Source organism: Salmo salar, chromosome 14 (assembly GCF_965601325.2).
Source record: "Salmo salar chromosome 14, fSalSal1, whole genome shotgun sequence".
Taxonomy (NCBI): Eukaryota; Metazoa; Chordata; class Actinopteri; order Salmoniformes; family Salmonidae; genus Salmo; species Salmo salar.
Window position 1 is genome coordinate 45,382,862 of NC_138304.1, and position 19,114 is coordinate 45,401,975.

At 41.3% G+C, this 19,114-nt stretch overlaps 1 protein-coding gene across 2 annotated transcripts; it reads left to right on the plus strand.

The window, feature by feature from the left end:
- The first annotated feature begins 1,486 nt into the window (after positions 1 to 1,486).
- On the plus strand, positions 1,487 to 17,779 carry LOC123726710 (uncharacterized). 2 transcript variants are annotated; one of them, XR_006758833.2, is made up of 6 exons: positions 1,487 to 1,620; positions 2,624 to 2,923; positions 3,078 to 3,359; positions 3,481 to 3,597; positions 15,525 to 15,568; positions 15,822 to 17,779. XR_006758833.2 is itself a non-coding variant. In XM_082961003.1 (5 exons), exons 1-4 carry the CDS (start codon positions 1,566 to 1,568, stop codon positions 3,582 to 3,584), a joined length of 741 nt encoding a protein of 246 aa, XP_082817129.1. In that variant the 5' UTR covers positions 1,487 to 1,565; the 3' UTR covers positions 3,585 to 3,597; positions 15,822 to 17,779. The 2 variants fall into 2 exon arrangements, 1 of the variants encoding a protein (XP_082817129.1); XM_082961003.1 differs by lacking the exon at positions 15,525 to 15,568.
- The last annotated feature ends 1,335 nt before the right edge of the window (positions 17,780 to 19,114 follow it).

Here is a 19,114-nt window from a genome sequence, read left to right on the forward strand (position 1 = left end):
CCAATGCTCACCAAGTTTCATCTTCGAAGTCTTTCCGTTTAGGAGAAAAGGCCACGTCGTGATTGGTGATGTTTGTTGCATTTGCAATATGATTCCATGTGCCCTCCATTCGCCCTCCTGTGGTATAATCCGGGACAAGTGAGAAATGACCAAAATTTGAACATTTTATCAAACGGAAACCGAATGTCCGAGAGGCTCCGTTCGATGACTTCCCGGAAGATCCGGCCCCGGTGCACGGCCCGACGCCGTCCGCGAATTTAACAAACGTTCGCGGACGTCTAGTAAGGGACCGTACATTTGCAATATGGACTTCCTCACTGATCATACAGCAAATGCCGAAATGTTCCCTTCATGTATGTTAGAAATGATAGGCCATCTGCACTCTTTATGGTAACCAGGGTTTCATGTGTAAATAATGTTTTGGGGAACTTCCTGTCAGGTAACTTGAGTTGAGAGAGATGTTTCAGGACTGTATATGCGTCAGGACTTGAGAGAGATGCGTCAAGACCTAGTATTGGCTTTAGAGTATATTATCCAATGCCTTCATTTGGTTTACAGGAGATAATGTGTTCAGACTGTTAGTATATTGAGATGATTTGAGAGGATGATGAAGCCAATGTGATTATACTGTGGTGTCAATCAAGATCAGACCTGGGTTCAAAAGGATAAAAAAAATATATACCTTTAAAAATACAGAAATACAGTCGGTATGCTGAGTTTTGCATCATATGATGCTGAGTTTTGCATCACATGATGCTGAGTTTTGCATTATATGATGCTGAGTTTTGCATCATATGATGCTGAGTTTTGCATCATATGATGCTGAGTTTTGCGTCATACCGTCTGTATTTCTGTATTTTGAAAGTCATATATTTTTAGTTATCCTTTATTTCGACAAGGAGTCATGCTGAGACCAAGGTCTCGTTCACAGATGAGCCCCGAATACACATCATTATACACATTAATATTTACATCAATATACACCTTAATATACATCAATATTCACATCGATAAACGCATCAATATACACATTCATACACATCAATATGTGTGGCAGCTGCATTCAAATAGACAATAGCGCCATAATCTATGACCGGTATGAATGTCGACTGAATTATTTGTTTTCTGCTAGTTAATGAAACGCATGGCTCCCCTATTTGGGTGTCAGTAATTTAGTAGGGGCTGCCTACCAGAAATGTACATGTTAAAATCGTGTTGGAAATACTATAATTACGCAATAACAAATCATATAGTAACACAAGTTGATTTGTAACATGATAAAAATGCATTCTACCCTGTCATTAATTTCACAAACACCTGAGTTTGGAGTGCATTTTCAGTTCCTAAATAGATTTGAAATGTATTTTAAAAAGGTTATCATTTCACATGCCATGGAACAAATGTATTTTAAACAGGTTATCACTGCAAATGCCATGGAACATGTTACAATTGCAAACAGAATGTGTTAATCTTCTGGTTATGGGTGTAAAAAGCTACTGGAGGAAGAGGAAGTATAGGCCTATGTGACAGTACTTCCTCATTTAGGTTTAGTCATTTATCAAAGTATGGCGACCATGCATTTCCCCATCGCTATTCTACTAACTCTTCTCCATCAACCAGGTAAAAACATTTTCTAAGACATCTGTATAGTGATATTGATTATATTGATTAGACATGTGTGTCTATAATCTGTTAGCAGATACAGTAAGTAACAGGCAGTATCATTTGTGCTGATTACTCTGCTTATAACCAGTCTAACCAGTGTAATGATTGTCTAACGAGTGGGTGACACAGGAACTCAGAAGAAGTTATATGATCTACTGAAGTTAAGTCATGTGTTGTGATGTATTGAACTTTACAACATTCAAGTAATTTATTGACTTTAAATTGAAAATATGTAATTAACTTTAGGGCAACCATTTTTGATGATGCTGTACTTTTAAGCATATGTTGAAGCTATACACGTGTTTACAAGTAATGGGTAATACAGCAATTTTGGGTGGTAATAGTATACTGATAGTATACAGTACTGTACTACTGTGAGAAAAAGTTCTCAGTGTCAGTTACAAGAAAGTCAATGACAGGAAACTACGCAACAGCGCCATTTTTAGCATGGAAACCTCTCACTATCTGAAATGCACAGCTCAACTTGTTTTCACACATGTCTGTTAGAATCAACCACAAATATATGCCCACATTTTTGAGCACCCAAGTTATCTATTCTTTTAGGCAGATTATGTTGTACTTCCTGGAGTTATACTTCAAGTTGCTTTCACTGAATGGTTTCTGAAACTGAATAGATGATAGTGGGTATCATATCCTAGTTCTTTATTGTAAAAGTACTTCTGTATTACTTGATGATCTAAAGGCAGTTGATCTTATTAACGGGTTAACCTCTTATCAAATAGGGTGTATAGAGAAATTCCAGCCCAAACTACAAAGCCTGCAAATTGAATCATTACAATGTGTCAGTCAGTTTGGCTATTTGCAAAAAAAAACTATTTCCACAAATTCCTTTAGGAGGTTGCGTTGCCAAATTCATATATCCTACTGCTGTATTTGTCACATTGTACGTTGGGCTTTTTCATCTTTTTTTACATGAAGTATTCTGTGTTTATTTCAGAGCCCAGTGTTGAGACCTCTGTGTTTGTGCTGAAGGGACAGGATGTTCGCCTGAATGTCCCGACAAATGTTCAACTGCAAGTTGTCGATGTACTATTTTGGAAGTTTAACAGATCAGGCAATATTGTAAAGTACCCCCCAAAAGTTACCTTTGAAAGGTACCAAGATAGGGTTGAATTTAGTGAGAGAAACTTCTCTCTGCTACTGAAGAACCTACAGGAAGGAGACAGTGGACTTTATGATGCAGTAGTGAGTGGTAGCAAAGACAGAAATGTTGCTGCATACTTGATAAAAGTCCAAGGTATGTTTGACAGTTTTTCTATTTTTTTGTACAGTGACACAGTTTATTTAAACAAGCTAAAAATAGTTTACAGGTTAAAGGCATAATCATTGGTACTCTAGCTCATGTACTCAGGTTAATAAACAAACAATAAAGGGTTTATATTTGTTTTCAGAGAGAGTTGAGCCACCAATCCTGACAGTGGACTCTAATTCCACCATCAATGCCACCTGTAATGTGACTGTGACCTGCAGAGGTCAGACCACCTCTGTCATCTCCAGCTGTAACAGCAGCACCTGCTCTCAGGTGGGAGGAGAGAGTAGAGGGGCTGAGACCTCCACTGTCCCCCTGCTCTCTGTCTATGTGGCAGGGGGTTCCATCATCTGTAACCACAGCAACCAAGTCAGCTGGGCCAACCACACCAAGGAGATCAAAACGATTTGTCTATTGGAATTAGGTAAGACAGATGCATACAAACATCGTGCACACACACACACACTAGACTAGATTATACTGTATGTTATATGTTACAGTATGTTGACGTTGAGATTTTGATGTCACTGTAATTCCAAAACCAGAGCGGGACAGAGAGGACCGTAACTACGCTGTCACTGTCGGGATGCCAGGTCCTGTCGTCCACGTCATCATCATCTTTGTTGGATCCGCCTTGATTGGTTGGTGAAAGCTAAATAAAGGTATGCTTAACCCTCGGAAGCCCCACAATTCTGGCTATAATACCGGGGATCGCATCCATTTCCAAAATTCATTACCTCACTTTAGCGAGCCCAAACCCCCTGACTGCACAGGGCCAGAATATGTTAAACCACATTCTCTCCTTCAGGGAACATTAGTTATATTCATTCCTGTACATTCCCTTTCAGTCGGTCACTCGGTATAAAACATGCAGATATACAATCAAGCCCCAAGCCGGCTCAGAGGGTACCAAACTAGGAGACCCACGGCAGCCCAAGCACACACAGGTTCCACCGGATCCAAAAAGCGGCCACAGAAGCCACCTTTTTCCCCTACCTTAATACTTACCTGAGAAGCCTGAATTGTCAGAACCTCATGAGGCCAGAACTGTCAGAGCCCGATATAACAAACCAGAACCTGCTGCAACATGGCTATGTATACTGACACGCTGCCACTGCAGCCCAAGTCCCTAGACCCCACGGTTCCAAGAATAACACTAACTTTGTGAGCCTAAAATGTCAGAACTCGTACAAGGAGCCACAAGTCCAAAACAACAGAACACCAGTCATGACTTGGTAAAACGCACGCGCACTGCATAGCGTCAACCAGTGTCCCTGAAACCCACAGGAAACCTGCAGTAACCTTGGAAGGGTGTACTCGCACAGTGCCACGGCAGCCCAATGCTCAAACCCACAGGGAATTTTGCCAACCCGGATAAATGCGTACTATGTCTGCTGCAGGACATCAAGGCAGCCAAAGGCTTAAACCCACAGGGAAACGGTGATAACTCGAACAAATGTTGTCTGACATCGACCATGGCGACCGAACATTTTCCATACACATAAAAAGCTTATTTCTCTCAAATTCTGTGCACAAATATGTTTACATCCCTGTTAGTGAGCATTTATCCTTTGCCAAGATAATCCATCCAACTGACAGGTGTGGTATATCAAGAAGCTGATTAAAGAGCATGATCATTACACAGGTGCACCTTGTGCAGGGGACAATAAAAGGCCACTCTAAAATGTGGAGTTTTGTCACATAACACAATGCCACAAATCAAGTTTCAAGTTGAGGAGTGTGCAATTGGCATGCTGACTGCAGGAATGTCCACCAATGTCATTTTAGAGAATTTGTCAGTACATCTAACCGGTCTCACAATGTGTTTGGTGTCGTGTGGGTGAAAGGTTTGCTGATGTATTTGTGTTTATTATGGATCCCCTTTAGCTGCTGTCAAGGCAGCTGCTACTCTTCCTGGGTAGTCCTTGTATGCATGTGTCTGTGCCAATGTTTGTATTGCTTCACAGTCCCCGCTGTTCCATAAGGTTTTTTTAATCTGTTTTTAATCAAATTTTACTGCATGTGTCAGTTACTTCATGTGGAATAGAGTTCCATGTAGTCATGGCTCTATGTAGTACTGTGTGCTTCCCATAGTCTGTTCTGGACTTGGTGACTGTGAAGAGACCTCTTGTGGCATGTCTTGTGGGGTATGCATGGGTGTCATGTCAATACCTCTCATAAATAAAAGTAGTGATGAACTCAGTCTCTCTTCCACTTTCAGCCAAGAGAGATTGACATGCATATTATTGATATTAGCTCTGTGTATACATCCAAGGGCCAGCCGTGCTGCCCTGTTTTGAGCAAATAAATTTTTTCCTAAGTCCTTTTTTGTGGCACCTGACCACACGATTGAACAGTAGTCAAGGTGCGACAAAACTAGGGCCTGTAGGACCTGCCTTGTTGATAGTGTTGTTAAGAAGGCAGAGCATCGCATTATTATAGACAGACTTCTCCCCATCTTAGCTATTAAATCTTGGCTACTAAATGCCTTTTATGCTCGCTTCGAGGCAAGCAACACTGAAGCATGAACGAGAGCACCAGCTGTTCTGGATGACTGTGTGATAATGCTCTCGGTAGCCGATGTGAACAAAACCTTTAAACAGGTCAACATTCACAAAGCCGCTGGGGCAGACGGATTACCAGGACGTGTACTGAAAGCATGTGTGGACCAACTGTCAAGTGACTTCACTGACATTTTCAACCTCTCCCTGGTCGAGTCTGTAACACCTACATGTTTCAAGCAGACCACCATAGTCCCTGTGCCCAAGGAAGCGAAAGTAACCTGCCTAAATGATTACCGCCCCGTGGCACTCACGTTGGTAGCCATGAATTGCTTTGAAAGGCTGGTCATGGCTCACATCAACAGCATCCTCCCGGACACCCTAGACCCACTCCAATTCGCAGACTGCCCCAACAGATCCACAGATGATGCAATCTCAATCGCACTCCACACCGCCCTTTCTCACCTGGACAAAAGGTACACCTATGTGAGAATGCTGTTCATTGACTACAGCTCAGCGTTCAACACCATAGTGCCCACGAAGCTCATGACTAAGCTAAGGACTCTGGCACTAAACTCCTCCCTCTGCAACTGGATCCTGGACTTCCTGACGGGCAGCCCCCAAGTGGTAAGAGTAGGCAACAATATGTCTGCCACGCTGATCCTTAACACTGTGGCCCCTCAGGGGTGTGTACCTAGTCCCCTCCTGTATTCCCTGTTCACCCACGACTGTGTGGCCAAACATGACTCCAACACCATCATTAAGTTTGCTGACGACACAACAGTGGTAGGCCTGATCACCGACGATGAGACGGCCTATAGGGAGGAGGTCAGAGAACTGGCAGTGTGGTGCCAGGACAACAACCTCTCCCTCAATGTGAGCAAGACAAAGGAGCTTATCATGGACTACAGGAAAAGGCGGTCCGAACAGGCCCCCATTAACATCGACGGGGCTGTAGTGGAGCGGGTTGAGAGTTTCAAGTTCCTTGGTGTCCACATCACCAATGAATGATCTTGTTCCAAACATACCAAGACAGTCGTGAAGAGGGCACGACAAAACCTTTTCCCCCTCAGGAGACTGAAAAGATTTGGCATGGATCCCCAGATCCTCAAAAGGTTCTACAGCTGCACCATCGAGAGCATCCTGAAAGGTTGCATCACCGCCTGGTATGGCAACTGCTCGGCATCTGACCGTAAGGCGCTACAGAGGGTAGTGCAAACGAGCCAGTATATTACTGGGGCCAAGCTTCCTGCCATCCAGGACCTATATAATAGACAGTGTCAGAGGAAAGCCCATAAAATTGTCAGAGACTCCAGTCACCCAAGTTATAGACTGTTTTCTCTGCTACCGCACGGCAAGCGTTGCTGGAGGGCCAAGTCTAGGGCCAAAAGGCTCCTCAACAGCTTCTACCCCAAGCCATTAGACTGCTGACTAATTCATAAAAATCGCCACCGGACAATTTACATTGACCCCCCCCCCCCCCCCCTGTACACTGCTGCTACTCACTGTTTGTTTGTTACCTATGCATAGTCACTTCGCCCCCACCTACATGTACAGATTACCTCAACTAGCCTGTACCCCTGCACACTGACTAAGTACCGGTGCCCCTGTATATAGCCTCGTTATTGTTATTCCTATTGTGTTACTTTTTATTATTACTTTTTGTTTTTGCCTACCTGGTAAATATTTTCTTCTTCTTGAACTGCACTGTTTGTTAAGGGCTTGTAAGTAAGCATTTCACCGTAAAGTCTACACTTGTTGTATTCGGTGCATGTGGCAAATAAAGTTTGATTTGATTTGATCAATATGTTTTGACCATGACAGTTTACAATCTAGGGTTACTCCAATCAGTTTAGTCATCTCTACTTGCTCAATTTCCACATTATTTATCCAAGATTTAGTTGAGGATTAGGGTTTACTGAGTGTTTTGTTCCAAATACAATGCTTTTAGTTTTAGAAATATTTAGGGCTAACTTATTCCTTGCCACCCACTCTGAAACGAACTGCAGCTCTTTGTTGAGTGTTGCAGTCATTTCAGTCGCTGTAGTAGCTGACGTGTATAGTGTTCAGTCATTCGCATACATAGACACTCTGGCTTTACTCAAAGTCAGTGGCATGTCGTTAGTAAAAATGGAAAAAAGCAAGGGGCCTAAACAGCTACGCTGGGGAATTCCTGATTCTAACTGGATTATAATTGAGAGGCTTCCATTAAAGAACACCCTCTGTGTTCTGTTAAACAAGTAACTCTTTATCCACATTATAGCAGGGTGTTTAAAGCCAAAACACATACGTTTTTCCAGCAGACTATGATCAATCATGTCAAAAGCTGCACTGAAGTCTAACAAGACAGCCCCACAATTATTTTATCAACAATTTCTCTCAGCCAGTAATTTGTGTAAGTGCTGTGCTTGTTGAATGTCCTTCCCTATAAGCATGCTGAAATTCTGTTGTCAATTTGTTTACTGTAAAATAGCATTGTATCTGGTCAAACACAATTTTTCCAGAAGTTTACTAAGAGTTGGTAACAGGATGATTGGTCGGCTATTTGAGCCAGTAAAGGGGGCTTTACTATTCTTGGGTAGTGGAATGACTTTAGCTTCCCTCCAGGCCTGAGGGCACACACTCTCTAGTTGGCTTATATTGAAGATGTGGCAAATAGGAGTGGCATTATCGTCTGCTATTATCCTCAGTAATTTTCCATCCAGATTGTCAGATCCCGGTGGCTTGTCATTGTTGATGATAGACAACAATCATTTTTTTCCCCTCTTCCACACTGGCTTTACGGAATTCAAAAGTACAATTCTTGTCTTTCATAATTTGGTCAGATATATTTGGATGTGTAGTGTCAGCATTTGTTGCTGGCATGTCATCCCTAAGTTTGCTTATCTTGCCAATGAAAAAGTCATTAAAGTAGTTTGCAATATCAGTGGGCTTTGTGATGAATGAGCCATCTGATTCAATGAATGATGGAGCCGAGTTGGCTTTTTTTTCCCAAAATGTCATTTAAGGTGCACCAAAGCTTTTTACTGTCATTCTTTATATAATTTATCTTTGTTTCATAGTGTAGTTTATTTTATTTTTTAATTTAGTTTAGTTAGATGATTTCTTAATTTGCAGTAAGTTTGCCAATCAGTTGGGCTGCCAGACTTAATTGCCATACCTTTTGCCTCATCCCTCTCAACCATGCAATTTTCAATTCCTCATCAATCCAAGGGGATTTAACAGTTTTTACAGTCATTTTCTTAATGGGTGCGTGCTTATTAGTAACTGGAATAAGTAGTTTCATAAATGTGTCAAGTGCAGCGTCTGGTTGCTCCTCATTACACACCACAGACAGATCATCAACACATGAATCACTACAAAACATATTGTTTGACCTCTTATACACTATATTAGGCCCAGCCTTTGGAACTTTGGTTTTCCTAGATATGGCTATTATATTGTGATCACTACATCCAATGGATTTGGATACTGCTTTAAAGCACAATTCTGCAGCATTAGTAAAGACGTGATCAATACATGTTGATGACTTAATTCCTGTTCTGTTTGTAACTACCCTTGTAGGTTGACTGACAACCTGATCCAGGTTGCAGGCACTTGGTACAGTTAAGTTTTTTCCTGAGTGGGCAGCTTGATGATAGCCAGTCAATATTTAAATCACCCAGAAAATATATTTCTTTGTTGATATCATATACATTATCAATCATTTCACACATATTATCCAGATAGTGACTGTTAGCACTTGGTGGTCTATAGCAGCTTCCCACAAGAATTGGCTTTAGGTGAGGCAGATGAACCTGTAGCCATATTACTTCAACAGGATTTAACATGAGATCATCTCTAAGCTTTACAGGAATGTGGTCCTGAATATAGACTGCAACATCGCCACCGTTGGCATTTCTGTCTTTTTGGTAGATGTTATAACCATGTATTGCTACCACTGTATCATCAAAGCTATTATCAAAGTGAGTTTCAGAGATATGAATATGAATGTCATCTGTTACAAGCAAGTTATTGACTTCATGGACCTTGTTTCTTAATATGGGCTATTTTTAGCACTTTTCTGGGTTGCTTGATTGTTTTTAATGCTTTACTGGGAAGCTTATCAGAGGTAGACTTACTCATGTTATTTACATTGGAGCTGATAGTGCAGGGTGAGCTGCATAAAGTGGTCTTCCTACTATTGCACACTGCCTCAGTGCTAACAGTGTAACTCTGGTTCATGGGCTCATGATTACTGCTTACAATAGCTGTAGGATAAACAGATGTATTCGGTGCAATTAGGGATACATAAATTAAATTACTTACATTGTGTTTGCCAATGCCCCTAAGATCATGTACATTTGATGCAGCATTATGACGACTCATTGTCACAATGGTAGGGATTAACTGAGCTGGTCTTGGATCATTTACCAGTCATTGTTTCAACGCAGCCTTGAAATGCGTAGACAGAGTCCAGGAGCCAAGATGATTTGGATGGACTCCGTCATTCCTGTAGAGTATCTTCTGTTGCCACAAGGTGTCAAAGTTATCAATAAAAGTGACTTTTAGCCTGATGTGTAATACCAGCAGTCTGCTGAATCTTTCACACTTTCTTTTTCACATGTAGTTTTGGCTCTATGTAGTTTCTGTGCGCCTCCCACAGTCTGTTCTGGACTTGGGAACTGTGAAGAGACCTCTGGTGGCATGTCTTGTGTGGTATGCATGGGTGTCCGAGCTGTGTGCTGGTATTTTAAACAGACAGCTCGGTACCTTCAGCATGTCAACACCTCTTACAAAGACAAGTAATGATGCAGTCAATCTCTCTTCCACTTTGAGCCATGAGAGATTGACATGCATGTCATTAATGTTAGCTCTCCGTGTACTTTTAAGGGCCAGCCGTGCTGCCCTGTTCTGAGCCAACTGCAATTTTCCCAAGTCCCTCTTTGTGGCACCTGACCACACGACTGAACAGTAGTCCAGGTGCGACAAAACCAGGGCCTGTAGGACCTGCCTTTTTGATAGTGTTGTTAAGAAGGCAGAGCATCGCTTATTATGGGCAGACTTCTCCCCATCTTAGCTACTGTTGTTTCAATATGTTTTGACCATGACTGTTTACAGTCCAGCATTACTCTACCTCAACTTGCTCAATTTCTACGTTATTCATTACGAGATGTAGTTGAGGTTTAGGGTTTAGTGAATGATTTGTCCCAAATACAATGCTTTAAGTTTTGGAAATATTTAGGACTAACTTATTCCTTGCTACCCATTCCGAAACTAACTGCAGCTCTTTGTTAAGTGTTGCAGTCATTTCAGTCGCTGTAGTAGCTGATGTGTATAGTGTTGAGTCATCCACATACATAGACACACTGGCCTTACCCAAAGCCAGTGGCATGTCGTTCTCTTAGACAAGTAACTCTTTATCCACATTATAGCAGGGGGTGTTACGCCATAATACATACTTTTTTCCAGCAGCAGACTATGATCGATATTGTCAAAAGCTGCACTGAAGTCTAACAAGACAGCCCCCACAATCATTTTATCATCATTTCTCTCAGCCAATCATCAGTAATTTGTGTAAGTGCTGTGCTTGTTGAGTTTCCTTCCCTATATGCGTGCTGAAAGTCTGTTGTCAGCTATTGTGGTAGAACAGTCGGAAGCAGCCTTGTTATGTCCAGTACTTGTGCTCCTGGGTAGCACAGGGTTTTTGCCTTGGGAACCGAGATGTTTCTCACCATAGAGCTGCCTATGATGACAGGTGGCAATGTTAAATGTGCCGGTCTCTCAGGCAGCCTCACGGTCTGATGAGGGTGGGAGCTCCAAGGATCTGAACCCGAGGTATAAGCCACCAGAGAGGGAGACAGAACAGAGGACAAAGATGCAGGTACATCCAGATCCGATCTTGAATGGGAAGCCCCCAAGGAAGAAAGTGCTGGAACCTCTGGATCCAGGGCGGCAAAGCTGTTTCTGGTCTGTGTCAGGTCCATGCTCAACCTCTCCAATTATACCCCCATTTCCAGAGGACACTTTCTTCGACTTCCACGCGATTGACATACCTCCATGGCAGGTTAGTTGTGTCGAGAACAGCTCCATTCTCCAGGGAAGGGGCAAGCCGTTGCTACATTGAAAGTCAGCGCGGTCCACATTGTCCCGGAACAAAGTAAAGTAAACACAGCTCCTGCAGCTCTGGAAATGTTCAACAGCGACCTCCATTTGAGATCGCCACATTATGAACAGAGTACCCCATGGTGGAGGTGGGGTTATGGTATGGGCAGGCATAAGCTACAGACATCAAACACAATTGCATTTTATCGATGGCAATTTGAATGCACAGAGATACCGTGACAAGATCCTGTGGCCCATTGTTCTGCCATTCATCCACCACCATCACCTTATGTTTTAGCACGATAATGCACAGCCCCATGTCGCAAGGATCTGTACACAATTCCTGGAAGCTAAAAATGTCCCATGTTTGGGATGCTCTGGTTCGAGGTGTACAACAGTGTGTTCCAGTTCCTGCCAATATCCAACAACTTTGCACAGCCATTGAAGAGGAGTGGGAAAACATTCCACAGGCCACAATCAACAGCCTGATCAACTCTATGCAAACGAGATGTCGTGCTGCACGAGGCAAATGGTGGTCACACCAGATACTGATTGGTTTAATGATACAAGCCCCTACCATTTTTTAAGGTATCTGTGACCAACAGATGCATATCTGTATTCCCAGTCATGTGAAATCCATAGATTAGGGCATAATGAATGTATTTCAATTGAATGATTTCCTTATATGAACTATAACTCATTAAAATCTTTTAAAAAAAGGATATCTTGCGTTTATATTTTAGTTCACTGTAGTTAGTCTATTGTAAATAATTATTTATTTACTTATATGAACTGTAAATCTTTGAAATTGTTGCATGATCTGTTAATATTTTTTCTTTAGTATAAAAAAAACAATGAAAAAACTATAACATTTATTTACTACACAACAAACAGAAGAGGAAAACTAAAGAAAAACTGAAAGAAAGAAAAACACCTTACCGAAAAGCAAAGCAAAAAAAGGTGTGTTTTAAGGTGTTTTTTTAAATATGTCAACAGTTTCAGCCCCCGTCAGGTTCTCTGGTAGGCAATTCCAGTGGCAGGGGGCATAGTAACATAGAGGGCACACGCGCCAACAGTACAGTCGTAATCCCTCTCGAGGGTAAACCCCTAGTTGTCAAATTGAACATTTCAGGGGCCGGACCCACAGATCCCATATCTGAAGTCGTCGGTGCCAAATTTCTGTGCATCTGGGACAATAGATCCCGATGACATGTAACCCCCCACGGGTCCCCGTCCAACAGGCAGATAATCTCTGGAACCAGGGTTTTCTGGGCCAACAGAGAGCCACCAAAATCAACAACAGACCCTCCAAACGGACCCTCTCCATGGTCGCATGAACAGGTAATCCAGAGGAATGCCTCGAGCAGGGTACGAAGCCACTGATACACCAAAGCATCCGTTCCCAACGGAGCGCCCAGATCCCTTATTGAGAAGACTAGATGACAATGTGCGTTTTCAGCGATGCGAGATCATGTCCCCCGCTCACTGAAACAGACACATAAACAAAAGTCCCAGAGGCGGCCTCCCAAGTGGCACAGTGGTCTAAAACACTGCATCTCTGTGCTGCGTTACTACAGATTCTGGTTCGATACCCAGCTGTATCACATCCGGCCGCGACCGGGAGAGCCATGAGGTGATGCACAACAGACACCTACATCGTAGACAAATCTCGTAGCCTTTGTGTGCTTGAAAGATTTGTAAATTGTGTGACGTGCTCTTCCTTCAGGCTGGCTGAAGAGCGAAGAATTTAGGAAATGCAGTCCATTCGGAAAGTATTCAGACCCCTTGACTTTTTCCACATTTTGTTTCGTTACAGCCTTATTCTAAAATGGACTAAAACATTTTTTTCTCAATAATCTACACACAATACTTCATAATGACTAAGCAAAAACTGTTTTTTAGATATTTTTGCAAATGTATTAAAAATAAAAAACTGAAATAACACATTTACATAAGTATTCAAAACCTTTACTCAGTAATGTTATAATCTCCACCCGGTACAGCCAGGAGAAGACTGGCCACCCTTCAGAGCCTGGTTCCTCCCTAGGTTTCTTCCTAGGTTCCTGCCTTTCTAGGGAGTTTTTCCTATCCATCGTGCTTCTACATCTGCATTGCTTGCTGTTTGGGGTTTTAGGCTGGGTTTCTATATAGCACTCGGCTGATGTAAAAAGGGCTTTATGAATATATTTTATTGATTGATTGACTTTGTTGAAGCACCTTTGGCAGTGATTACAGCAGATCCTCTCAAATTCTGTCAGGTTGGATGGGGTGCGTCGCTGCACAGCTATTTTCAGGTCTCTCCAGAGATGTTCCATCAGGTTTAAGTCCGGGCTCTGCTTGGGCCATTCAAAGACATTCAGAGGCTTGTCCCAAAGCCACTCCTGCGTTGTCTTGGCTGTGTGCTTAGGGTCGTTGTCCTGTTGTAAGGTGAACCTTCGCACCAGTCAAGGATCTCTCTGTACTTTGCTCCGTTCATCTTTCGCTCGATTCTGACTAGTTTCCCAGTCCCTGCCACTGAAAAACATCCCCACAGCATGATGCTGCCACCATGCTTCACCGTAGGGATGATGCCAGGTTTCCTCCAGATGTGATGCTTGGCATTCAGGCCAAAGTGTTTAATCTTGGTTTCATCAGACCAGAGAATCTTGTTTCTCATGGTCAGAGTCCTTTAGGTGCCTTTTGGCAAACTCCAAGTGTGCTGTCATGTGCCTTTTACTGGGGAGTGGTTTCCGTCTGGTCGCTCTACCATAAAGGCCTGATTGGTGGAGTGCTGCAGAGATGATTGTCCTTCTGGAAGGTTCTCCCATCTCCACAGAGGAACTCTGGAGCTCTCTCAGAGTGACCATCAGGTTCTTGGTCACCTCCCTCTATTGCTCAGTTTGGCTGGGCAGCCTGCTCTTGGAAGAGTTGTAGTGGTTCCAGACTTCTTCCATTTATGAATGATGGAGGCCACTGTGTTCTTAGGGACCTTCAATACTCCAGAAATGTTTTGGTACCCTTGGCCAGATCTGTGCCTCGACCCAATCCTGTCTCCGAGCTCTATGGACAATTCCTTCAACCTCATGGCTTGGTTTTTGGTATGACATGCACTGCTAACTGTGGGACCTTATATAGACAGGTGTGTGCTTCTCCAAATCATGTCCAATCAATTGAATTCACCACAGGTCGACTCCAATCAAGTTGTAGAAACATCTCAAGGATGACCAATGGAAACAGGATACACCTGAGCTCAATTATGAGTCTCATAGTAAAGGGTCTGAACACTTACAGTACCAGTCAAAAGTTTGGACACACCTATCAACAATTTTTCTTTATATTTACTACATTATAGAATAATAGTGAAGAGATGAAAATGATGAAATAACACATATGTAATCATGTAGTAACCAAAAAGTTGTTAAACAAATCAAAATATATTTGAGATTCTTCAAAGTAGCCACCCTTTGCCTTGATGACAGCTTTGCACACTCTTGGCATTCTCTCCACCAGCTTCAGCTGGAATGATTTTTCAACAGTCTTGAAGGAATTCCCACATATGCTGAGCACTTGTTGGCTGCTTTTCCTTCATTCTCCAGTCTAACTCATCCCAAACCATCTCAATTGGGTTGAGGTCAGGTGATTGTGGAGGCCAGGTCATCTGATGCAGCACTCCATCCCTCTCCTTCTCAATCAAATAGCCTGTACTCCGCCTGGAGGTTTGTTGGTTCATTTTCCTGTTGAAAAACAAATGATAGTCCCACTAAGCGCAAACCAGATGGGATGGCGTATCGCTGCAGAATGCTGTGGTATCCATGCTGGTTAAGTGTTCCTTGAAATCTAAATAAATCACAGACAGTGTCACCAGCAAAGCACAAAGTGTTATAACTCGTGAGCGACTGAAAGTGAAGACATTATATTAATTCAACTTTTGTGAAAACTGTTGAAAACAGGATGTAGTGATTTCACATTATTTATAATATATTCATAGCATATCTTTATTGTATTTTTATGTGGTTGATTTATAGGTGACAAAGTGGAAATTATAATCACAGAGTATGCTATTTTCAGGGTAAGATACCTCAGATATTTAACACCACTGATACTGTGTCATTGTTGATGCCATTTTAAAAAATGTAGTTAGTGGAAAATGTATACATTCTAAAATACTGAGAAATTCATGTTAATTTCGTATATTATAGAGCATTGAACCACTGAGAAATATTACATTTATTGATTTGAAGTAATTAATGACCTTGTTTTATACCTGGGTCACCATTCATAAATTCATAGTGAAATTGTTAATGTATGTTTTTATTCTCCAGACTCCAGGTTACAGTCAAGTAGGTGGTGAAGAGCAGGAATCTCTAGGTTCAGGTCCAGCATCAGCCACCATCTATAGTATGGTGGGAGATTACCACCCCCAGCCTATGAACCAGCCCACCATGGTGGGAGACCAGTCTCCACCTGAGGACTTCCCCATGACCTCCATGACCTCCATGACCATGCCTGAGAGTTTATATGCTACTGTGTGGTGGGGAAAAAAGAGTAGCAAACAATAATCAGGAATGTTAACATCATCTAGACCAGGTTTGTATGACTTTGCTTTTTGTCGCCTATACACCTTTGAAGGAAATGTTCCCGCGTTCACTGAGAACATTCAATTCACCTTAATCCGGAAATGATGTTTAAATGTACATAGTAGCTGACAAACCATGATCAGATTGAATCTTGGCCTAAGACCGCGGAAGATCCGTGCTATAGCGTGATTGAAATTTAAAGGCAATGTATCTGCGTGTGTGGGGACTGCATCGGTAAACTCTGCATATGTCGGCTCAATTGGAAATTACCTTTACATTTCTATCGTGCTACAATTCGGATATTCTTCCAAACAACGATCAACTACAGATGAAGGATCTTAATTTGACCACACTGTTGTTGCAGGAAATGCAAACTTGTAGTGTATTCGAGGTTTAAAATTGCTTCTAAAGTTTGGAATTTACACTTTAAAATATCAGACTTGATTTGCCAATACAAAAAATCTAAAACCTCCACAAACATTTTCATTATTTATATCCCCATAATCCTGTTGCTTCAGGATATTTTCCTGCTGTGAGAAACGGGTCAAATTAAGATCCTACATCTGTAAGCAGAGCTGTCTTTGAAAATGTTAAATATATATATTTTTTTTCCTTGTAATATTTGTGAACCATCATGACAGTAGTATGCTGTAAAAGTACATAAAAATAAGTGAACATTTCAAATGATTCATCATAGTGGGAATTAAACAGAAACAAATAATGTATCATAGTGGGTATTAAACAGAAACACATCATTCCTCTTAATGGGTATTAAACAGAAACAAATAATGTATCATTGTGGGTATTAAACAGAAACACATCATTCCTCTTAATGGGTATTAAACAGAAACAAATAATTTATCATAGTGGGTATTAAACAGAAACAAATCTTTCATCATAGTGGGTACTAAACAGAAACAAATGAACCAAAAACATGTGATACTGTACAGTCAGATATTCTTATGTCATGTTATGCTGTGCTACTGTACATTATACTATGTCATGTAATATATTATGTCAAGCCCTAATAATATGCCTTGAAATGCTATGCTATCTTACATTAGGCTAAAGACATGCTACGGTACTTGGTGACGAGTAAGTATTTTTTTCCTTTGGGCTGTATGTTTCAATGTGTAGTTCATACATGCATAATCTATGAGCAGAATTAACGTTTTACCTCAATAAGCAACTGTTTTCTGGAAGCTGTGTGGCGCCATTTTCTCTACATTTACCTCAACGTGCGCCAGCCCGCTAGAAATTCCAGTTTCAGCCGATGAGCTTCAGCACCTTGCCATTTCAGTGACAGCTAGCAAGACACACACACACAGCAGAGCGAGGGAGAGCAATGACGTGGTGCACATATCTGCACATTTGTCACCCAGTTCTCGGGTATCACTTTTGGCTTGTGAGCGTTACTTTCAGAACTACTTCCTAAAAAATATAACAAATTAAAAAAGAATATCTAAGGTATGTTATTTTTATAGCAACAAATGAAAAGAAAAAGTAAATTACCTAATCTGATTTACATGTGCAGGTAACATCCTTCTGTTTCTGTGTACTGTACATTGTTACATAAAAAGGAACGGAATTATTAATCTCATGATTATATCTTCTGCTGGATATCATCACATTTCATTGTAAATAATATCCTCACTGTGGGAAGCCCTGTCAATGGTAAAAATACAATAAACGTCATTCTGTCACTCGTGGGCTTAAATCAGTGTTGTTTTTAGAATGTGTCCCTGATGTGGAGGTTGATGACTGCAGAGATCATGATGAATAGCCCCACAGACACCAGGAGAATTTTCAGCATGTACACAGACACGCCAGCAGGGGGAGACACTGAAATACAACAGATAGACATTATGTTACAGTTCCTCTAGTCCAGCACATCAGACAATAGGGTTGGGACACTTTCATTTCAATTCCAGTCAATACAAAGAGAGTAAACCAAATTCCAATTCCTAATTTTCCTAATTGAAAAGCATTGAAATGAACTGGAATGGAAATGGAATTGACCCTAACCCTGCTAGACACTTCAACAATTAGCCTGGGGACTACCCTGAGTTTACAGTTCCTGTAATGTGTATAGTTCCTCTAATAATGTGTGCTCTTACTTTCAATATGAATCATTATTAAAGATGAAAGGAGAATATATACAGTGCCTTCAGAAAGTATTTCACTCCCCTTGACATTTTCCAAAATTTGTTGTGTTATAGCCTGAATTTAAAATGGATTACATTTTAGGTTTTGTGTCACTGGCCTACACACAATACCCCATAATGTTTTTAGAAATTAATAAACAATGAAAAGCTGAAATGTCTTGTCACTCAACCCATTTGTTATGGCAAGCCTAAATAAGTGCAGGAGCAAAAATGCGCTTAACAAATCACATAAGTTGCATGGACTCTCTGTGCAATAGTGTTTAACATGAATATTTTCCCGGTATTTCACAGATGTTCCATTCCGGGGAACAAATAACTTTTCCGGAAGTATCATTCTAAAGCATTTACTGTAAATATGTCTGGATTTGATTAGCGCTTTGATCGGCATCGCCATCTCACCACAAACACTGATGGCACTTTCTACAACAACTGCAGCTGAAAATGGATGACAAATTTCATGTTTGAAGAAAAAGGCATTCTCATGGTATATTTGTAACTTTTAGTCAGGTTTTTCTGTCGTACTGATTAGCATAATATGCTTTTTTATTTTCTTTTCATCTTCAAATAACATTTTTGCAGGAATCTCCTTGCGAATGATTTTGCCGAAGATTGTATCTCCTGAGACACTCCATCAGCTGAGTCTCTTCCAGGCATAAACTCAAAACGGATGTCATTCAGTTCTTTCTTCAAGTTTCTCAACCTCAACACCAAAGACCAAAGTCTAGCAACATGTCGGAGGAGATAGCAAAAGCTCAGGTTGCCCAGGCCGGCGGAGATACAATCTTCGGCAAAATCATTCGCAAGGAGATTCCTGCAAAAATATTATTTGAAGATGATTAAGCACTTCTGTTGACGGTAAACAAACAATGTTAA